Source organism: Alosa sapidissima, chromosome 7 (genome assembly GCF_018492685.1).
Source record: "Alosa sapidissima isolate fAloSap1 chromosome 7, fAloSap1.pri, whole genome shotgun sequence".
Classification (NCBI taxonomy): Eukaryota; Metazoa; Chordata; class Actinopteri; order Clupeiformes; family Clupeidae; genus Alosa; species Alosa sapidissima.
Window position 1 is genome coordinate 38,148,371 of NC_055963.1, and position 24,241 is coordinate 38,172,611.

Sequence of the window (24,241 nt, forward strand, 5' to 3'; positions counted from 1 at the left end):
ACCAGCCGTTTTAAACTGACAAGTAACTGTTAAAAACAGCACTCACCGACGCACTTATTCTTACTGTATGTTTTTTTTAAACTGTCCTAAAATTGTGAGAATTGTTCTAAAACGTACTGTTTACCATGTTGTTAGTCGCTTTGGTTAAAAAGCGTCAGCCAAATGTAATGTAATGTAATGTAATGTAATAATTCAAGTTCAACCAGTAGGGATATCAGTCCACCAGCAAGACATTGTTTCGATTTAACTCAATGAAAAAAGACCTCTTCTTAATATTTTATTATATTGTTGGTTGGATTAATACTGTTGGCAAAGAAAAGTCGTTTTCCTAGACCATGGGTCTCCAACACTCGCTCTCAAGCTCATTCGCTTGCCGCCCCCTTCGAGATTAGGCTGAAGCAGGCTACATTTAAACACAATTGTTGGTGCGACTCAAGGCATTCCAGCCTACGAATTTAATAAAAAGTAAATCATGCATAATTAAACAATAATTCAATGTAGGCTAGGCCTACTTGGCTAGGCAAAAGGGTTTCCATTACAGCACAGCCCCTGTTCAATGAACGGCTACCTTGTCTCATAATAAACAGCGGTGGAAATCCCGACACTGTTTCAACTGCATTAAAACATAATAGTGAGCCATCAAATACTCCCCAGATTTCAGTGCCCATCAGTCCCAACATTTAGCAATATAATCAAACAGTCCAAAAGTACATTAAATCCCAAACCAAACCGAAAATGTTTTTGATAGCCTACCGGTATGCCACTCCAAACAAAAGGCATATCTAAACACAGGTTATAAATTTAAAAAAGCCTGCATCGAATACCAGCCTGCCCCAAATAAAGGTCATGTGCAGTCTAACTAAATAAAAAAAAAACCCAGCTATAATTTGAGGATTTACGCTAAGCAAGTAGCCTGGATTATTTTATGATGGTTGGTAGACAAACTGGCTTCAGATATCCAACCGAGTGAATACGAGATTGTGCAGTCTTAGATGGCTGTGGTGTAGTGATGTGATGCTGATGGGGAGTTTTACATAGCTAGCGTAAACCTATAGGTTATTATTTATTTAGCATACCTATAAGGCTTTTTTTCTTATCAAAAGTGAGGGGGACGACGGCCGTCTCTTCAGCACTGCGGGGGACATATCCCCCACGTACCCCGTGCCGCCGGCGCGCCTGCTTGGCCTTAACACCCAATAGACAGAGGCAAAATTCCCAACACTTAGGGTACGTTCAGACTTAGCGTCTTTTTCTGACAAAAGAAGTTATGCAGACCTCTTTTTCAGTTTGAAAAAAAAATCTGCCAGCGTTCTTGTTCCAAAAAGCAGCCGGAAGCGTCTTTTTGCGATAGACAACGTTACGTGTGGGTACAAACGTTACGTGTGGGTACAAAATGTCGCGGAAGAGAAAACTCACGTTGGCTATTGCTTTTGGTATGTTATGGTAAAGTTGTGAAGTCATGTCAAACAATTCCCTATGCTCAGACACTAAAATGAGTCTCTCGACCAGTGTTCTGTCACCTTCTCAATTTTTTACTTGGTTGTCATGGGAAACCACAGGTCTCGGTAATCTGCTTGTGATTGGTCATCCGTAAAAAAGACAGCATGACGTATGGCGTTTTTCCGCTAGAAGTTGAACATTTCTAATTTTCTGAGCTGCAGAAAAAGGCGGTTGCAGTCACGTTTTAAAAGAAGCCGACGGCTTTTTTGAAAACACGGTCTACTCCATAGGGTTATAATGTAAAACGGATGCCGGCAGCTGAGAAAAAGATGCCTAGTCTAAACGTACCCTTATTCAACAATGAAAAACTTGCCAAAAACCCAAACGCGCGGCCTGCTCACTCCATTGTGGAAAATAAACTTCCAAAAATAACGATTAATATTTTTTTTTCTTTCAGTTAATTCAAAAGTTTCCAAAAAGTTCAAAACAGATCATTTTAATGGTTTGGCCAGGTCGGCATTAACTTCAAAAAATTAAAGATCACAGTTCATTAACGAAAAATCCATCAAAAAAGTGGTATCTTCAAGCATACCTCCGTTGAAGTGTATCAAGTTCACCACGGCAACATTCCTCTCTCCAGTTTGCGTATTTGGGACAACAATCAGGACCTTAAAATGGCTTGCACAAAACTCTTGATCAGTACTCAGCATTTGTTTATTGTTGTTGTTTATTTAAACCAGTAGGGCCTAGCAGATAGAGTGAGAGGGAGCGAGAGAGAGAGAGAGCAAAAAAGAGAGCAAATGAGCCAGCGAGTTTATTTACTTATTTGTGTGTAGGTAATATGTTGTCAAATATGTTTAAACTTAAACTACTTATAGAAGTAGTTATGTCTTGTTGTATTAGTTTGTTCTGTTATTAACGTAATGCCAGCCAGCCCTGACCCACTTGGAAAAAAGAGACTCATATGTGAGATTGCTGTTCATAGACTTCAGTTCTGCATTCAACACCATAATACCACAACAACTAATCTGCAAACTTGACAAACTGGGACTCAGTACCTACCTCTGCAACTGGCTACTGGACTTCCTCTGTCAGAGGCCTCAAGTAGCACGTGTTGGCAACAATATCTGAAGCAGCATCACACTGAGCACGGGGGCCCCCCAAGGCTGCGTGCTCAGTCCGCTGCTCTTCACCCTGCTGACGCATGACTGCACTGCAACCTACAGCAACAATCACATAATGAAATTTGCTGATGACACAACTTTGGGTCATCACCAAGGGCGACGAGACTCAATACAGGTTGGAGGTCGACCTTCTGACCACGTGGTGCAGGGACAACAACCTCCTGCTAAACGTCAGCAAGACCAAGGAGATTGTTGTTGACTTCCGGAGAGGTCACACCCAACACCTGCCACTGACCATCGACGGTGCTGTGGTGGAGAGAGTGAGCAGCACCAAATTCCTGGGGGTGCACATCAGTGAAGACCTCTCCTGGACCACCAACACTGCATCACTGGTGAAGAAAGCTGCAAGAAAGGAGCAAGTGCTCCACCAGCCATCATGACCACATTCTACCGAGGCACTATTGAGAGCATCCTCTCCAGCTGTATCGCTGTGTGGGGCGGAAGCTGCACTGAATACAACATGAAAGCCCTGCAGCGCATAGTGAACACAGCTGGAAGGATTATTGGTGCTTCACTCCCCTCCCTGAAGGACATTTACACCTCCCACCTCACCCGCAAGGCGACCACAATTGTGAGTGATGCAAGTCACCCCGCTCACAATTTGTTTGATCTACTGCCCTCTGGGAAGAGGTACAGAAGCCTGCGCTCCCGCACCACCAGACTCACCAACAGCTTCATACACCAGTGGGGTATACTACGAAGCACATTAGACATATCTAGGCTATGTAGACATATCGAGGCTTGACAAAGCCTTGACTCAGGGGTCTACGTTAAGTGATACTACGATTGCAGTTATGTGATATATTTGTCAAACTAGGCTTTCAGCTCAGATCTGAGCGCGTTCTCAGTGTTGGGATGACTTTGGCCAATCGTGTAACGTGGAGACGCACAAGACTGCCTCTATTTAAAAACAATTACTTTTTACAACAACAATTACAATTACCGCATTCATGAGCGATAACTTAATCTACACTGCGGTCATTTTTTGTGTCTAACCTATAACATCAAATAAATCAATTGTCATCAGTTGTTGTATGGTATGCACGTCCATAGTGGGATATTTGCACGCACAGCACTATTAAAGCGCATTTGAGATCCAAAATGTTAGTAGAGGCGGAGCTCCACCTGTAAGATATATGACAGAATCCTACACGTCAGATAACTTAGTTTTTAAGACAATTGATTGGTCAGTGTGCAGTAGATTACACGATTTCAGCTATAACTTATCACATAACCTCCTCCTGACCAGGTTTGGTTGACCGCATAAGATACCATGGTGATATAGCGACACTAAAACAGATCCACTTTCGTGTCACAGCATAGCCTGGCTTTGAGCGCAACATACCTCGCTAACCCACTAATAGAGATTCGTAGTACACCCCACTGGCTGTTAGGATGCTGAACTCTCTCCCCCCTCCACCCTCAGCTACATAACATCCTGGACTTTGGACCCACAATGGCTGCCTTGCACTACTCCACTTGCACTACTCCACTTGTACACTTGCACACTTTGCAACTTGTTGTTGTTGTCCTGTTGTCCTGAAAACACAACACACTTCAGCTGCTCTTACATAACTTGCACCACTATGCCACTTGCTTACTTGCACTACTATATTGGCCTGACTTTGCACTACTATATTGACTGTCTATGCACAATTTCAACCCAATTTTGCTGCTCTTATTTATTCATTGTATGTGCCTTCTTATTTACTTTTTATTGTTTACTTGAATGTTATGCTTGTCTGTGGACTTAATTGGTAAAATTATGTCTTGTCTCCACCGTGGGATGGTGAGAAACGTAATTTCGATGTCTTTGTATGTCTTGACATGTGAAGAAATTGACAATAAAGCAGACTTTGACTTTGATATTGTTTTTAGAGGGAATATACGAACGTCATTTTTGAGCAATTTTGACAGCCCTATAGCTTATGTTTGACAGCTCTATAGCCTATTTTTTTTAAAAATGCATGCCATGCCTGTTCGCCCACAGATCCTTTCGGATTCGGAAAGTTTCCCAGTTTCTGATAGTAGCCTATGTGGCCGAACTAGAGTATTTTCTGATCAAATAACACCTAGGCTATTAGGCCTAGCTTTGCACCCTGCCCAAGCATCTTCTTTAGCTCATATGTGAGAGCGCAAAGTAGGCCTATATTCAACAGATGGAAAAGGAGACATTTTATTTATTTTTTTTTTTCCCGAAAAGTGGGATGGCCATTGGCCTCGTGGCCTCATGAGCTAAACCATTAATGAAAGCAAATCAACCAGATGAGTCTTCATAAAATAACAAAGACACCTTCATAAACAATAACAAGTTAAAGTTGTATCGTGAGACTGTCGTTTGGAGCAGCGTAGGCTTTATAAACTGACGTTCCTAACCCTGCTCACACGTGCCACCTGATGGTTGTTTGGGTCATTGCAGCTTCACTGGGGAAATATAAATAAATGACGCGTGATTCAAGCGTGAGGTCCCGTGAGAATCACGCGTGAAACCATTCAATTCGAAGTAGCCCCCACTGTATTTTGTCACCTTTGCCTGTTTCATTCATCCAGACCATGAGCGAGGAATTAAACATTATCATCAACCTTTTTTCCCAATTAGATTCACTATTTCTCTAGTAGGCTACTCTAATGGAGAAACAGGGATAAGAAAGGATAAGAAAATAAACCACATCCAACATGAATTTGAATTTTTAATTAAAAAGAAATATATGAACCATGGCAAACTTATTATAGCTTATCCTGAGCATGAACAGTTTATTGATAGCCGCAGTAACATTACCGTACAGCTACCGTCCGTCGGGAACCCTGAATCGGCTGATATTCCGAACACAGGCAGGCAAAACAAGACAATTGCCTTTCCCCAGTCTTTCACGTTCAGGAACCTTCTGGACTGTACCGTATCCAGGTTCATGTGTGGCGCAAAGCTATGGTGCTTTACATAGCCTACTGCTGTTTCCTCAACCGATTTTGCAAGAGAATTGACATCACCACCAGTCCACCCCAGCTTGAGCCGGCCTGGGCTCTTCCTACTAACTAACGGCAGGTCTTGCTGCAGGCCTCCTGCTCCTCAATCATCCTCAACTGTTCCTTGCTGTATTGCACCTCTTACAGGTCTTCACCAGATCTTCAAAATCCCCTTTTGCCATATCAGTTTTAAAATTACCATCCGCCATCGTCATTACTTATCAGCTTTCTCTACAGAGCAAGAGCCTAGCCTGTTAGCTTAGCTTAAAAGAAAGATGACGGACACTATTACTAAATTCTGTGAGTGTGGTCACGTGGTAAAATATAATATAGATGAGTTGTTTGCAATATTGAACCAACTTGTATGTAAATCCAAACAGTTCTGCAACACTGTCTATGTAAGATATGCCAGTTTAAATCATATGAATCCTCTGACACAATAAGCAAAGTGCAAAGACAATAAGCAAGGCGGTTCAGTGAGAAGGCCTATTGTGTAGGCTAATATACTGTTGAAGTAGGTCTAATCTTTTTTGTTTTAGCTAGGTGGTCCGTGCGTTTCTTTTTTATTGGTTAGTTACTGTAAGTGTTCCTTCTTCTGAAAAAGTTTGAGAAACACTGCCATAGACAGTAAAAGAAAGCCCACCTCTTATGGGCGGGTTGAAACCATGCGGATCTAGCGATGTAGTCTCCAGCCTCTGGCCAAAAAGTCCTCCAATGATGCAAGGTGACGATTTTTGCGCCATCGAAGGATTTTTTCCAGACAAAAAAATACAGATATCTCTCGTCTCAGGAGGACATGAGGGAGGGAAACGTGGCCATTTGAAAATACTATCGGGTTTCTACTGATACAAAGCTTAATGCTAATCGGTAAAGTGTGCCTTTAACAACCAACCAGTAGAGATAGTGGATAGCTTTCAATACCTTGCCATCACTATTGGCAACAAGCTCACCTTCAACCAACACACCACAGACATCCACACACGCTGTCAACAGAGACTGTATGTCATCCGCATACTCAGGTCACTCTCTGTTCAACCCGGCCTTCTGCTCCTTCTGTATCGTAGTATCATGTGCTGCGCCCTCTGCCACTTCACCATGCTGCCCAGTAACGATAGAAACAAGCTCATGAAAATCACTGTCACATGCTCAAAAATAATTAGCCTCCCCACTCCCAATCTACCAGCCCTTGTTGACACTGCCATCACTCGCAAAACACAGACCATTAGTACATGATCCCTTTCACCCCATATACCAATGCTTCACACTCCTCCCCTCTGGTATCAGATACAGGCAAATAACCCAAAAGAAAACATGCTTTAGTAAAAGTTTTATCCCATCAGACATCACAGCTCTCAATAATCTGGCAAGGAGGTAGCAATGTCTGTCTGTTTGGTGGAGGTTTTTTGTTTATGCAATGGGTAAATTTGTCTTCTTGTTATTTGTTAAATGTATGTACAGACTTTGACAACAAATTTCCCCCTGAGGACAATAAAGTATGAATCTGAATCTGAATCTAGGTGATAGTGTTGTCACGATACCAAAATTATGACTTCGATACGATACCTGCCATAAATATCACGATGCTCGATACTGAAACGATACTACGGCGAAATCCTAAGATATCTGGAAAAGAAAGGACTCATACCTCCTCCAAGTGTATTGAGTCATTTGTGTTGAATTCAGTGCACTTTTGTAGTGTGCAGGTCAATTCTGGGTTCTAAACTTCTAAACTTCCTACATAATTATTATTTTTTATAGTCAGTAAAATAGTAGGCCTACTTTGTATGACTAAGTCCTTTATTGTTTGTTATAGTTCATTTACATTGTGTTGTGTTTAAAGTAAAGTTTAAAGTAGCTTTAAATAGCCAAACTAGGCTAGATCAAGGTCAGTGTTGAAATTACTGTATGCAAATCACTGAATGCTATGCAGAGGGGGCTAATCTTTAGGCTATCTGATGTACAGTATAGTCTACCCTAGGCCTTCCTGATTTCCTTGACAGTTGCAACTTTAGGGAAAAAATGTGAGGATAGTCTTCTTTGCGCCCAGTGTACAAGTATGACGTTCCAACCACTCAGGTCTTTGTTAGATAGGCCTACACCATTACCTGTTGCAATATATATGTGTGCATTCCTACATTACGTCTATTTCTTTGAGAACATGATTTGCTCACGTAACAATAAGCCGCTATTATTATTAGGACTCAACACGCTTTGTATTATATGCTGTGGGCTTTAATTAGCGCATTTCGGGTAGCCTATCCTACATCTGGGCAATAATTATTGAACAAATTGCAGTCTACATGCCATGACAAATATTACCAATAGTACTGACCGAACATGAAATAGATTGTTTACAAGTTATGGTAATTCTGTCCATAACTGGCGTATTCTGGCGTGAACATTGCGCTTTCATCACGTTAGCACCCTATGATTACAGCTCGTTATGTCACGTCAAAATTCATTGATGAAGGATGGTTCGCTTTATCCCAGAGAACCATACTCGTTTCACTTAGGCTAGACTGAGGGAACAGAACAGAAGAGAAGAACTTGGCACTAACCATGGAGTCGTGTTTTCTATATTCGTTAACCTGTCGTTCTTTGAACTCTTTAACATTTTTGGGATATGTCTGCGAGGTGTTTAGCCAAGTTCCATGCGTAGCCTACTGCTTTGAAACATATTTTACAAACGGGCCTCTGTGTACCTGATGGCTTGCCTTCACTATTCGCGATGTAGGCTATCCGACATAGTTCCAGATTTCACCTTTTGTTTTATCCACAAGGCCGAAGACTGTCGGGAAAGACTATTGACGTTGCCTGCGCACTCACTCACTCAGGGCTGCCTGCTTGACATGCCCACTTGCCTAGATGCGTGCAATGAGCAGTGAGATCAGCAGTTCACGGACACAGAACGTTATTATTTTAACAAAGTATCGATTCTAAAAACCTCGGAAATCGTATCGTTTTTTGCGTGAAGGCATCGTGATACCTTTTTAGTATTGATACACCGTGCAACACTACTAGGTGAGTTAGCATACAATGGCCCAGCAGTGTTTTTCCCCTTTAAAAATTAACTTTGACTGTACAAAGGTTGCCCAGTGAGGACTCCATCTGGTGAGCTTACTTGTCTGTTGGCTGCAATATGTGGGACAGAGCTGACAGATGAGACAGCTGCATAGGAGATGGTGGAAGCCAGTGATACAGAGGCCAGTGATGATTGGCACTGTTCTCGCTTATGGATCATGAACGTTGGTAGAGAGTTGAACTGCTTCTTACATTTTCCACAAAGGAAGACATCATCATCATCTGTGAAAAGCACAGGTTCTTTGAAAATTATTTAGATCAAGTGATTCACAGCAAAGCAAAAAAGTTAAGTTTAAAACTCACCCATTGTTTGGATGGAGGTAGTACTTGGTGCACTTTGGGTGTTTGGATCTGCAATGCCACCTTGGCCATCCAACAAAGACTGAACTGCCAAAACAGTTTGGTTGTCCATTCCTTCATGACAAAAAAATGCATGTACAAATTACGGGGAATGGTTGAATTAAGTCAAAATGATCTTTTGAGAGAGTGAGTCTCTTCATCTAAAAACAATAGCAAATAGATGTTTTTATTTTAATAACACTTGGTTAGAGCTTATTTTTTGCAGTGTACTGAGACGAGCTAAGTTAGTTAGCCACAGCGTTAACATTTAGCTAATGCCTTGGTTTGCCAGTGGAAGTACGATGCATTCTTAAAAACACTGGACTGAGACAGTTCTGTTTGCTAAAACTGTTTATCTGCTGTTGACTCGTTTACCAACACTGTCACATCTCTCAGACTGTCCTTGGTGGTCCTGTCAGTGAGTGTAAACTGTTACATTAAGCTCACAAAGGCTGCACATGAAATACATGTGAGCATAGTTGATATCTCACTAAGTGTTATAATCGTATATTAAGATACAAAATCTAGTTAGTATTGTTTTTAGTATAACGATACTTACTTTGAGCTTTCTTGTAAGATTATTTGACATAAAATAAATCAAAATCTTCTTAAATTAAGACATAAAAAACAAGCAAACTGATCTGCCAATGGGTTAAGAAAATACATCTTAAAATTAAAGATTTAAGGCGAGACACTACAGGTGAATAGGGTAAAATTTTTAACAAGCAGATACATAAATATGAGAATTTTCTGTAATTTAATGTTTATATGCAAATTAGGCATTATCTAATTAATTATGCACTAATTTGCATAGATTTTAAAACACAAAAACTGAGCATTGGATACAGCCAGGTTCAAAATTGTTTTCATTGTGTTCAGATATTGGATGGGGGGAAAATTAGAGGGATTTATGGATATCTACTTTTGCTATCCTGTAAACCAGAATATGCTGTCAATAGCCTTAAAAAAAAAGCCCTGTTTTTAAACAAAATGCCATGTAAGTCAGGCCCCCAAGGATCACGATGGCATGGACATGGGACATGGATGGGTAGTTTCTGGATGAAGAGGAAGACAATGATGTGCTAGAGGAGGAGAGTAATCTCTCATCATCTTCAGGTGGGTAAGCATGTTTGTGTGTGTGTGTGTGTGTGTGTTCGCCCAACTGGGCGTATGCACATTTCTGGTTGTGATAAGATAAGACAGGGATTATAGTTATAATAGTTTGGTTAGATTTGTAATTCAATTTATAATTTTCTTATCTGACAATTTCTTTATTTTGAGCTTGGTCAAGTCCCATGTCAGGTAGAAAGCATACACTTTGCCTATCCTTCTAACACAGACAGGGACACCAACTCCAGTAGCATTTACAGTACACCTCATCGTCTGCTAGGCTTAGATGGACACACACACACACACACACACACACACACACACACGCAACAGCTGTGACAACACACACACCACGGATCTGGTGTGAATGCGGTGTTAGTGTATCACCTTATGTGCAGGGCAAATGATATCGATAATTATATATTGTATCGAATTATGCTGTATGGTTGTTAAATGTATTGAATTTCTTCTAATGTTTTAATTGTCTATATGTGTGAATGTTAATATGAATTGATGCTTTGTTCATGATTAAAGTATTTTGTTGATCTTTGTTATACTGTTGTCTTGTCATTCTTGTAGTTCTAATAGTTACTGCTTGTTTGTAAACATATGTTTATGTTATTTACCTGAAGTTGTTGTTCCTGATTATTTAATGAAATTGTTAAAGACTTATCTATATAAAATGATTTATTTCCTCTTTCATAAACCTGACACATGTGCCAGTGTCTCTTATTCTTTTTTCCATAGTAGAATGAAGCACACGGAGAAGCAGTTACCATCTGCCTAGTCTTTATTTCAGCCTTTATTTTTCCTCCCCACAATTGATTTAGCCTCTTACAGTAAGACATCCTATATTTAGCTATGGATCTTGTTTGGGCAGCCGTGGCCCACTAGTTAGCACTCTGGACCCCGGATTGCCGGTTCGAGCCCCGACCAGTGGGCCACAGCTGAAGTGCCCTTGAGCAAGGCACCTAACCCCTCACTGCTCCCCGAGTGCCACTGTTGTTGCAGGCAGCTCACTGCGCCGGGATTAGTGTGTGCTTCACCTCACTGTGTGTTCACTGTGTGCCAAGTGTGTTTCACTAATTCACGGATTGGGTTAAATGCAGAGACCAAATTTCCCTCACGGGATCAAAAGAGTATATATACTTATACTTGTTTTGATGGTAAAACCTTATATTTGTTACATGACCATTATATCTGTGTATTTTTGGTCAGATGTCAAACCAGGAAAGGAAAACATCCTACTCTTTAAAAATTCTACTTGTTACTGCGACTTGCAGTTATGAGTAAATTAATCATAACGTCTGAACCAAAGTTGATAAATTGATTCTGTTTTGTTCACTGAGAACACAACACTGTCTATCTTTCACACACTATATTTACAATAGGCATTAGGTGAAAAGTAAGATTCATCTTGACAAATTGATATTTTCGTGTTTTTTGATGTTGAATTTTGAAGGTATTGTTTAAAAACAATGTGTGTTACCATTTTAAAGGGCTAGTTCTCCTGATTACAATGGTGGGTATATCTTATCTCTGCCATGTAGCATGGCCACACAATAAGCCTTTTTGTCTCACAAGGGCATCAAGTATGAAAAAAAGGAATGTTTTGTGCCGTCTGCAAAGGTCTAATAAATGTATCATAACTTTTGAACAAAAGGTGATTGATTATGTTTTTATCACTGAGGACAAAATTGTGAATCTCCCATACACTCTAAGTTTTTCTCTATCTACAACAGAAATTGGGGGGGAAATGAGATTAATCTTGACAAACTGATAGTTTTGTGTTTTTTGAGGTTGAATTTTAAAGATATTTATAAAAAATGATGTGTGTTCTCAAAATTATTCATTATATTTTATACCATTTGAAAGGGCTATTTCTCCCAGAATGTTCGGCGTGGCCTACAAAGGGTTAATCTTATATCAAGATCAAAAATGGTATTGGTATTGTTTTCAGTATAAAGAGACTTACCTAGTGATTTCTCGTAAAAAACGTTGACTTAACTTAAAAAGAGTTTGACAAAATTATCTTTCTAGAGAGCGCTAGGTACGTCTCTTCATACTAAAAACAATACCAAATAGATTCTTTGATTTCCTAAATTAACTTAACTACTTTTATGGAAGATTTGACACGACAGGCTGCAAGGACTGCAAAAACATATCCAAAACCCCTTCAAATCAGTTGTCGGAAAAGGTGGACAGTTTCTGTCACTCCAAAATCAACTCCCATAAAGCACCTGGACCTGAAGGCCTACGTGGGCAGGTTCTAAAAGTGTGCTCCATTCAGCTGACATCAGTTTTCACTAAACTACTCCAGTTTTTACTGCACAACTGCACCGTGCCTGACAAAAAGCCAGGATCCAAAGAGCTGAATGACATCTGCCCTGTAGCCCCGACCCCTGTACTGGTTAAGTGCATGGAGAGGGTTGTCAGCTACGCTAGATAGGCTTGCATGCATGTTAAAAGGGCACTGTCATGAAAGGAACAGGGTAATGCAAATAAAGAAATAAACATAGACTACATTGCAGTGCCTCTTCAACTGTAATACCTCACGGTAAATACATTTTACGCTGTTGTGCACGAACCCCATGCTTTTCTTTTTTTTTAAGTCTATTTTTTTGGCCTTTTATGCCTTTAATCAGATAGGATAGTGGAGAATGACAGGAAGTGAGTGGGAGAGAGAATCGGGGTGGGATCCAGAAAGGACCACAGGGCAGGAATCGAACCCGGGTCGCCGGTGTACGTTGCAGGACGTTAGGAGGCTATCTGCTGTGCTATGGTGATCACCAAGAGAAAAGGCTTCTCCCTTATGAAACCACTGATTATGTGAACTCTCACCTCTGATGTAGGCCTAAGCTTATCATATCATTCCACAGCATAATGAAGCCCCTTTAAACAGCTTTTAGACTAAATCCTGTCCTCTTGTCTCTAATAGGTGACCACCCTAATGTACAGGTGTAATGTTATTTGAACATTAGCAGTGATTAACTATGTTATCTATCTACAAATAAAAGCTTTATTGTTTCCTGCAAGTGACAAGCATATTGCTGACTTACAATAAGTATCATTGTTTAGCTTATTTACACAGAGTTGACGGTGTGCCTTAATTCACAGATGTTGTGGCGATCTGTTTTGTTGTGGTTTGCATACAAGATGAAACCCTTTGCTTAGAATAGGGGAGAACCACAAGGAAAGAATTAAATAAAACATAACACAATTTACAAAGAGATCATACAAGATTGAAAGCCACTATTCTGTGTATCAATGTTGCATTAATCCCATACACATTGTTCGGCCATCCTTTTCAACTCACATCACTATTATCCCGTAATCCCGTAAAACCAGACACAAATCACAGTTTCTAACTCATGTCTATGGAGCTGTGAGCTGAAGTTGCCGGAGTGTGGGCCTGTGCGGCTGGTGTTAAACTCATTTGCGTTCAATGGTCGGGACTTAGCGAATGGTTAATTGTGATATGTTAGATTTTAATATAGTTTGATGATGGTAAACGCACACCTTGTGAGGTGCTCACGATGGTAAATAAGACTTGAATTTAAAAGAAGTGTCGTGGCACACTCAGAACTTCCATATGCAGTAATGTTATAGAGAGACTCATGTGTAACATAAAGGAATCCTGAATGACTTGTGTTGTATGTGAAAATGACCCTGATGAAGGCGCAAGCCGAAACGTTGGTTAAATAAAATTACTGCATATTGAAGTTCTGAGTGTGCCACGACACTTCTTCTAAATTCAAGATTTTAATATAGTACAGCACAAATATTTATTTTGACAGCACAGACATGCATGATACCAACTATTTTGAGTTGGATGTTAATTGGGTGCTGGTAGGCTACATCACTTGTCAACTAAATAACGCTTTATAACATAATGCTGCACAAATGTTTATTTTGACTTAAATGTGCACAAACGATACCAACTATTAATGGGATTAATGTATAACTTTAAGACTTTGAGTATGTTTTTTTTTTTGCCTGCACAAACGAGACAAAATATTTCTATTCAAAATACTTGTTTTTTCATCATACGTAGTGCAAACTTTACGTAGGTACAAAAGAGGACTCTAGAGCATGTGGATCCGCCCAGATAAAAGCTGCAATTAAGAATGCTGCTAGAATGTCGCCAACACGTTTTCTGGTTACTGCAACGTCGCCTTGACATCAGACAGGCAACATCGTAAAGTTATGTTGTTGCCGCAACGTCCAAATGTAGCTTACCTTGTGGCAACATATGTTTGGCAATTTAGTTACGTTGCTGTCATGTTTGGGAGGTGGTTGCACGCATACAGCTAACGTTACTTTTGTGTAGCCCAGGTTTGGTTATCTGCAATTGTGCAATAGGCCTTTAGGAACGCGTCCGCAGCCTCGGATAAAGAATTTCCCACGCCTCTTAAACGCTTATCCCCTTATACTGTGTTTAGCCAAATAGACAGACAGATATACTTACTACGATTTTGCTATACTACGATAACAATAGATTGTATTTCAAAATGTTCTTGCAAAATATACCCTGTAGCTGAAAGCAGTAAGCCTAAACAAGTTTGATTGAACAGGAATTGTTAATATACAACTGTACCTTCCAAGACTTCGAACACAGCCTGCGCCATCTTCTCATCTTCCTCTTCTTTTTGTGGTTTTTCCGGCAGCCAGCATCCTTATTGTTGCGTTGCTGCCATCTTCTGCATCAATCCACTACTACATTATACAATTATTCTAGAATTGCTCTGCTGGGCTACTAGTAGAGGTCCTGGGTAAGATTTGTATGCACTTAATTTAGCGGAGAATAACTCAACTGTTAGGCTATAATATGACCCCATTGAACAACGTGGGATGTGTGCCAACATTTCTACCCGGGACGAAAGTCCTGAAAATGACCGCAATAGGTGGTACTATTATCACACTACAGGTGAATGGGACTTTTTCCCCCTTTATAAATATCCTCATACATTTCTACCAGTTTAATCTTCATATTAAGATAAATACTTTTTGTATTACATTTTGCCTAAAAATAAAATATGCAAAAGAGGCAATAGGCCTACATATATTATTCCTCACAAAGAACAGATAAGTTGGTACGTCAATTACTCATTTGAAACCTTATTTTACAAAATTCCAAAAGATCTGGAGAGATGAGAGAACGAGTGTTTCCCATACATTCCCATACATCCCGACCAGTGGGCCACGGCTGAAGTGCCCTTGAGCAAGGCACCTAACCCCTCACTGCTCCCCGAGCGCCGCTGTTGTAGCAGGCAGCTCACTGCGCCGGGATTAGTGTGTGCTTCACCTCACTGTGTGTACACTGTGTGCTGTGTGTGTTTCACTAATTCACGGATTGGGATAAATGCAGAGACCAAATTTCCCTCACAGGATCAAAAGAGTATATATACTTATACTTATACTTATACTACATTGACTTATTTGTGGCGGCCCTCTACAATATCAACACTGACCAAAACAAAATGATTTTCTATGTTGTACTATTTAAATTGGATGGAATTAGTTTATCTGCACCTTTGCACAGCCTCTCCTTGTGTCTCAACAAACCAACATGCACGTTTAAAGAAAACATTAACAATCCTGCAGTTGTTGCCATAAAAGTCGACTGGCTAAATTGTGCTTAAATCTCCATCATAACCACGCTGCACTAATTTGTTAAAACTGTTGCATTCAAGTTAATTCTGAAAACCTACCACCACAAATAGAAGTCAATTCCCATTGCAAAATGCGGTTTCAAAATAAAAGCCCCCCAAAACAGAAATGGCCAAAACATTAATAACATATAAGGAATGCATAAATAGTAATATTTTAAAAAAAGATTGAAAATCGAATCGAATCGTGACTTTAAAATCGAAAATTAAATCGAATCAAGGATTTGGAGAATCGTGACACCTGTAGGATTGCAATAAACGAAGTGGAGAAAGAGTCTCACGTTGACAACGCAGCAGTGTGTCATTTATTCAATCATACTAAAACGATATAAAACAAACATGGCGCCCGTGATAACATCAAACCAGCAGCGTGTCCTTAAAGAGACAGCGTCCCTAAAACAGAACGAGATAATGCAGTAAGCACAGAACGAAATAATAAGGTATGGTGAATTATGTCCATAGTGTCCACTACATATGTCCCCCCAGAATTCACCAGAACAGAGAAACAATACAGTGGGTATAAGTTAAAGGAATTATCCGGAGTAAAATGCACTTTAGATCAATTTACAGATGATTGGGAGTACATACGTTGAGTTGACATCCAAATCATGTCATTCGGATGTGTTTTGAGAAAGTTCAATGTTACCGTTTTTAGTCAAAGCTCGTTAGCGTGGAAGTGAGAAGGGCATATTATTTCGCCGCTACAAAATGCTATTTTTATACCTCTTCTACAGTTCCAAACAACATTGCACTTACGTGGTAGTGAGTAGAGGGTCCCTAAAGCCAAACCGAAGTATCCCGAGGTCTTTATGTGGTCGGATAGAGAGTCCAGAATGAATTTCATCAAGCCAGTACCTTTCCGGAAATGTTGCCATCTTTGCTGCCATCTTTAGGGGAAAGTCCGTAGGAGTCGATTGCCAAGTGTGCTCTGGAAATTCACAATTTCGTCGCCGTTTAAAAAAAAAAAAAAAGCATAGTCCAGTATTTCTACTATGTTTTTTTTTTTTTTTAAACGGCGACGAAACGCCGTCCTTTAAGTTTGGATGGTATCCTGCATGAATCACGCATGAATCGCACACGAATCGCGCACCATTATTCTCGGCAGAAATGGCACAAACTGCAGTTCACCCAAACAACCACAAGGTGGCACTTGGGAGTTATGCCACTACTATTTTTTATGCGACTTGACTTACTGCTTCCATGACGCATTTAGTTTCCAAGTCAGTCCAAGTCAGTAGAACAATCAGAGACAGTTGAGCCATTACCAAACATATATGATAATACAATAGCGTGAGTTGTTATACCCTATTTGTCACGCTGCTGCCTGTTTCGGTTTTAATTTGGGTAGGAAGAAAAGTCTCTCTCTTTCTATCACAGTTGACGCTGGTTCTTTGGTGTAGGCTAGGCTGTGCAGAGTGCAAAAAGGCTGCCCTCATTCATACGGTCATTCTGACTGAATCCGATATGATCTGACACTGATTACCTGAAAGAATCATTAATCTTCATTTTAACCCTTTTAATCTTTGTGTTTCAAGTGTCCCATCTATCCCATCCAGACCTTCCACACAGGATCCCTCAAAGTAAGACATATTTTAGTGTATGATGTGTTTTATGTGTCTATACTTTTTACTCTGTGTTATGGTAGGCTAGAGGCTGAGACAGAGTAGTCACTAGAGTAGCTGGCTGCCTGTTTCGGTTTTAATTTGGGTAGGAAGTCTTCTCTCTCTCTCTCTCTCTCTCTCTCTCTCTCTCTCTCTCTCTCTCTCACACACACAGTTTTATTAAAAAACAAGACACATTTTGTACATTGTATTTTTGTTAACACCTATATTTTCCACAGGTCAAAGATTTCCCAGATCAGCTCCTGCTGGATGCACAGGTATTTTGGACAGGTTCTCTCTGCTGTTGTCAGTACACTATGTGTACACTGTATTATGAGCATGGCTTGTTAATTGTTTTTTTGTATAATTTTGTATATTTTCTTCCTGTACTTTCCCCAGCTGTTAAAAGGCTCCTTTTGGAGCAGGTCGGACAACTGCGAGACCAAGTGGCAACATTCTAATCTGAACAATGAAGCCTACCCGGAAGTTCGAAAAACTGCAATACATCGAAAATCCGCTAGGGACTGGTCCCAAAAGCGAGCAAATGTCCATAGACATGTTAAAAAATGTCTCGTTTTCACAGCGTAAATACATGTTTTTAAAGCCTGGTCCCATGGACTTTTATTGTACTTTTCGGTAGTTTCCCAGTGCCTGACAACTGTGAGGGGGGTGATTTTTTTTCTAACTCATTTCTTTAGATCACTATTTAGGATAAAAAAGTCAAATTATCATAAAAATAAATACACATATAAAAAGCCTCAAGTGTTTTCTCATGGATCATTAAACAATTTTATTTGGAATGTTTTTAAAATTATGAAAAAATCAACATTTTACATTTGTCCCCATGTTGTCGTCAACCCTGTTACTTTTGGATAAAACCCCCTTGGATAAAATGAACTGTGCCAAAAGTTACATCATTTTCAGGAAGTTATATCACCTGCCTTCCAGGAAGTTGATGGTGAAAAGACCAGAAAAATGCTGTTCTCTTTTAATGACTTTTATTATGGTTTTGCTCCGTCTGACAGAAGGGGACAAGCTAGTTTTGTCAACCCTGTTACCACAAAATCATGTTTTAAAAAGTAATTTGATAATGGCACCAATAACAATATTTCATCAACCCTGTTACTGTCAACCCTGTTACTGTCAATCCTAAAAACGAATAATTCATGTGTTCAACACCAGAATTATTTATGTAACACATAATTATTTGTATAATATTCATGAATAGTTACAAGAACACATTATTATTTTATAATAATATATGAATTTGTTGGTAACAGTAGCATACATACCTCCATTGACTAATAAATAAATACATAAGATAGCCTGAGATGGCTCCGCATGTTTTTTGAGAGGTAAGAATCTACTTCATCCAAATAGGTGCTTTTTAAAGTTTTTAAAAACAGTACTTTGAAAATTAGAAATTTTGAATGCAAAATGGCACATTTTCGTAGAATGACCCGGTGGGATCCTACTAGAGCGGTGAAAAGCATTCAGATGCCTTGGTCCCTTTGACTTAACTTTGGAAGGGCTGATTTTCAAGCATGCTGTACCGTTTCCAGCGATGCAGCTGAAAATCAGCTGTTCCAGTGTTAAGTCAATGGGAGAGCGAGGTGACCGAATGCTTTCCTTGCTCTAGTGGGATCGTGCCGCATAGTTCATAATAATTATTTTGGGTTTACGTTGGCTCACGGTCGGCGATCATTTGGTTTACGTTGGCTCACGGTCGGCGATAATTCTAATGCCGCCATGCATCTTCCCGATATCTTGCCGATTAGCTACCAATCTCCATAAGACATCTCACCGAGGCACTTTATGTCGGGCAGGCACACGCTCCCCGACGTCGGCAAGACCTAATTTGTTGTCTGGATTTTCATAACGTCCAACCGACCAAGATCTAAGCTAATATAAGCCGCACCATTTGCTCACGGTTGCTAATAACTGTGCTGCTAGTAGACAGTGTTTATGCAAACCAGCTCGCCTCGAAATCCCACAAAATCACTGCGTTGTCCCACGAAGATGAGCAAACGCTGAAGAAGAATTCCAAGATCACGGCACCATTGTAACCTCATACTTGTCTGCATTGTGTCTTAATGAAAGGCAGGAGACGTGGAACCAGTTCGTCAGTTTATTATCCTGACAGAAAAGACAATACGTTGGATTCCGTAGCAAGGTGGCATGAATCAACACAGAATGCGTAGCTCCTATCCTTTTGAACTGGGCTCGCCATTTTTATAAGTTCAATAAAAATACAACAAGAATATCCAAATGAAATACATAACATGTACCTGACACAAAAGACAATATGTTGGATTCCATAGCAAGGTGGCATGGATCAACACAGAATGCTAATATGAAAAGGAGATTAAATATTAGCTATTCACACATGCTATTATAAACTTTGATAAAAAATATCTTTCATGTGCAAAGTCATACAGAAAGCTTGCAAGTGGAAGAAACCAAATCATCATTGTTACATGTGCAGATGAGATACAGTAAATCGCGAGAGCAAGATGTTGGCACAGTGTCATATTCAAATATAAATACAATTATCCCCAACATTATTATACATTTATAACATTGCATCACACACTTTTCATTCTTTCATTTCATTCTTTAAAAAGCAAGCAACACCCCAGCGCCGCCCTTGACACGTCCCCACTGTCCTCCCAAATTACCTTTAACAAATATTCTGACTTTTTTATTCATTATAAATCCAAACACAAATAATTGGTTTTGATTTTGATAAACTGATATGGGGTGGTAGTAGGTCCGTGTAACGCTTTGCAGTGCTTTGTTCTATTTGTTCCATCCATCGGGTCCAAATAAAAAATGTGTTCAATAATCCAATTTTCAATTTGTTTTAACTGGTCAGCAAATAGATAATTGCTGCTATTTTCTAAATGTGTCATTAGTCACGCAAGATAAAGAAAACAGAAACTGGATGGGAAACAAAAGTAAAATTCAGTTAATATTGGATTTTGGCCCCTTTTTTTTTTACTGTTTTTGTTGGGCTGAACCACGCGTAGGGGTGGGTGACCTGATAGATATTGGCGCGCGGTGTTGGTGATCACATTTTATCAGCGGATGTAGAGCATAGACTGTAAAAAATAGATGTAGAGATGGAGGGCTATCAAACACAGTTCCGCTTGCATCAAGGTGCCAAGCGATTGATAATGTCAGCTCGAGATCAGAACTTCAGATGCAGAGGGAGACATTGCTGCGTCCTGACACTTATGAGTAGGCCTACGTGAGCCCTAGTAGCCTACAGGCCAATGTAGGCTATTTGCTGTTGAAATTAATAAATGGATAAACGGATAAATTAGGCTCACCGTTGTGTCTTCGTTTAGCCTAATGAAACCTAGTCTAGCGTAAAGCGTTAAATAAGCAAAAATACCATGTCAAACAGTGCTCGGGGTAGCCTGTATAGCCCGGTATAGCCAAGACTGACGTCGATGACATTCTGCTTTGGGGAATTATTTGCTATGGCATGGCTATGGTATTCAAATATAGGCTACTGTAGATATGTTCAACATAGGCTGAAAGTTATGTTTAACGTGCCTTCTCCCAAAAAGTTTGTCATTAATCTCTAAAGTAATGAGTCAAAATCACAAACAACTTCAGGCGGCGCTCCCTTCCACCATCTAGCCTGGCCCAGCTAGATGGTGTTCTCCCCCCGGTGTTCGTGGTTCAGTCCAATCACAAGGGCAAAAAAGGAAAATTAGAAAATTGACGCATCATTTCAATTTTTAACTTCTGAACAGAAAACCGTAACTGTGCTCAATTGAAAATCAAAATAAGCAACAATAACCCATTTACTGTGCCGTCCTAAAGAATGGATAACGGATTTTTAAGCCTATTTTTATATTTTTTCATGTGAATTCTGCAAATAGAACATTGCACTGCAAAGCGTTACACGGACCGTAGTATTTTATTCGTAAACCGGAAAGGATTTTACATTCTTACACTCTTCTACCATTACTACTGTAATAGGCAGGTTTTCCCTTTCTGACAGCATCTATCATATTGATTGTGTCGAGTGTCAACTTTTAATTTGAAACCATTACCAAATGTAGCCCCAAATGTTAACATCCCTGTTTCTACCTCACACAATTCTGACCTTAAGATGTCCAATCATGGTGTAAGAATGTAACACACGTGTCAGTTTCGCGGCAAAATGGATTTGGCGCGTAAACTACAGCGTCAGATCAACAGAGTCAACATAACTATGTGGAAATGTAATAGTTAACGTTAGGCTAGATAGGAAGTTAACGGGGAAGGCTATTTTCTATTTGCTGTATTCATTGAATGCACCCTCGGAAGCTGCACGCAGATCAACAGTCGTAACTCTATTAGAGTTTGTCTTATGGATTGTAGGCTACATTAGTGCCGTGCCGTCCAAATTTAGCGTACGATAGTGACGGATGCGGGAAGTTGTAGCTTATGTAAGCTGTTTGTGGAACGTAGCCTAACGTTAGATGTATGGAATTTGGTTAAGTCTGCCCAAGTAGCCTACTTACTGTACTGTAACCGGTAAATCATTTTAGTGAAGTGACTGGGGGCACATGAGTGATGCATCCGTAACTATAACTTCCAGTACGGTTCAACGTTGTCATGGTGGTAATAGTATTGGAATAATTTAGCCTATGTAACTCTTGTTGCAGAGTAAAGTTGTGCCGCTCCACCGGAAAAGATAGCTCGCGATATAAACCAGTGAACTATGATGCGTTTCTTGCCTTTATCAAATTTGACAGCAGGTAGGCTGGAACTAGCCTAATGTGCTGGAACGTAAGAAATATAGGCCTACTGATTGTGCTGTGGAATAAACATGTAGGCCTAACTCGTTAGTTTTGTTATTGAAAAAGCAATTACTAAAAAACCTTTAAGCCATGTCTGACACACTTTTATCGGGGAGGAACTCGGAGGATTTACTAGCAGATTTCGAGTCACTAGTAAACTCTGGAGCGTTTGACCTGAGCGACCAGCCAGTTGTGATCATTTCGACTCCAAGTAATGTCGCCTTTCCCACAGTTTGTCCAGGAGACCTATACTTTGTTGCCACGCCCCAAACTTCGACTACAGATGATGAGCGCCTCCGAACATGTTTGGGTCGACCACCGGTGCGTATAGCCTTATCTTAACATATTATTCTATTTTTTTTACCTAGGTAAGACTACCTATTGTAAATTGCATAGTAAGGTATTTGTAACTCACATTTTTTCAATCCATTTCTATTTATTATGCTAGGCCTATATATTGCTCAAGACAACTAAAATATGTTTCATAGGCCTATTGTGCAAACCTCCTTACCATGCATAATTCTGGGTTATTTGCAGGTGAAAAGAAAGTTAGATCTTGACAGTGACCATCTGTATAACATCAGTCCAACACCTAAGGTCTTAAATCAAGCTTCTTCAAGCTCCACAGCACTACCAAGAGGTATGGACTTTTTAAGAATTGATAGTAAGTGTATGTTCTTCCTAGGCTTCTTATTATCTATCTATTACAGTGCATGAAAATGAATATAGAGTGTATGACATGTTCAGCAAGTTGTGCACTGTACTGTTATCACTGGGCCTCTTATCTGTTATTATTACAGTGCATGAAAATGCACTGTACTGTTCTTCCTAGGCTTCTTATTATTACAGTGCATGAAAATGCACTGTACTGTTCTACCTAGGCTTCTTCTTATTATGATTATTATTACAGTGCATGAAATTATTATTACATTGAATGTTCTGTTATCTGAAGTCTTATTATTATTCTTCTAACCAAAATTCCTGCTGCAATTCAGCTTCAACCGTTTAACGTAGAAACTTTGTTCAAACTGTGCAATGTAGGTCTTGAAAATGACAACTGTGCAATGTACTTCTCGTTTCTGTAAACTTTATACTTTTTGAAATATTAACAAAAATCAAGCTTATTTTTCCCCATGCAAAGTGGTCATAGTGCCAATGCAAAGTGACATCACAACAGGCTAATTAAATTGATTTGCACCTGTGTCAACGGCCAGCTGCTCAACTAGGCCCCCTCAAAGAGTCAATAAAGCTGACTGCACCTGTATCAGCTGCTTTCTGCTCAACTAGGCCAACTGTCTCTGTGCCTCTCCATTATACAAGGATATAAGGCACATTCCATCCAACTCTTCATCCATCCATCTTCAAACCATTCACTTATCAACCCATTAAACTATCCATGAAACAATCTGCCTATCAACATCCAATAAACTTTCTGTCTAACATCCATTACACTATCTACATTCAACTTTTAAACTATCTACTCTGTCTCAGGCTTTAACCCTTTTGTGCCTGTGCCGAACATTCCATTTTTGGTGCTGGATGACCTCCTCACACAAAAAACCTTATTTCTTGAGTATAATACATACCATCAATGGGATATATCATAACACCCCCAATTATCACCACTTTTGTTCAGAAATTCTAAAACAACGATGTTTTTTAACACTTCAAAATAACATTTGCTAAATTAACATGACATTTTTCAGTAGCCATAGGTGTGTAGATTTGAACAAAATCTGGTTTGTTTGTTAACGGGAGCATTTACTGCCTGAAATATCCGATTTTGTTTACCACGCTCGGAGTTATAGTGCTGGCCTGATGGGTCGCCTATTTACACCGTTTCAACGGCACATGAACGGTTAGACCGAGAATTCTCGTCGTGAAATTAAAATTCCACTGGAGCTCCAAGCGGTTGTGTACACGCAGCCTTACAACACTGTCTACAGCTCTTTGAGTCACGGTAAAATGTCATTTTTGGTACATAGCTAATTTAGATACACTTATGGTGTGGGTGGTTGCGTTTCTTTAGGAGTCTGCTGTCTTGGTTTGTATAG

The 24,241-nt window shown here is 39.8% G+C and overlaps 2 protein-coding genes across 6 annotated transcripts in view; one reads left to right on the plus strand and one right to left on the minus strand.

The window, feature by feature from the left end:
• The window catches only part of znf341 (zinc finger protein 341), a 190,867-nt gene extending 176,063 nt beyond the window's left edge, over positions 1-14,804 (minus strand). For 2 of the 4 annotated variants that reach the window (XM_042098214.1, XM_042098213.1), the window contains exons 1-3: positions 14,716-14,804; positions 8,973-9,083; positions 8,710-8,891 (exon numbers count right to left, since the gene is read on the minus strand). In XM_042098214.1, coding sequence (XP_041954148.1) covers positions 8,710-8,891; positions 8,973-9,083; positions 14,716-14,746 — 324 coding nt within the window. In that variant the 5' untranslated portion in view covers positions 14,747-14,804. Of the gene's footprint in view, positions 1-6,538; positions 6,687-8,709; positions 8,892-8,972; positions 9,084-14,715 lie in introns of those variants that run through there. The other 2 variants (XM_042098216.1, XM_042098215.1) reach the window with 1 other exon arrangement.
• Positions 14,805-21,583: 6,779 nt separating this feature from the next.
• The window catches only part of e2f1 (E2F transcription factor 1), a 106,227-nt gene continuing 103,569 nt past the window's right edge, over positions 21,584-24,241 (plus strand). For both annotated transcript variants that reach the window (XM_042098238.1, XM_042098237.1), the window contains exons 1-2: positions 21,584-22,508; positions 22,725-22,827. In XM_042098238.1, coding sequence (XP_041954172.1) covers positions 22,278-22,508; positions 22,725-22,827 — 334 coding nt within the window. In that variant the 5' untranslated portion in view covers positions 21,584-22,277. The remainder of the gene's footprint in view (positions 22,509-22,724; positions 22,828-24,241) is intronic.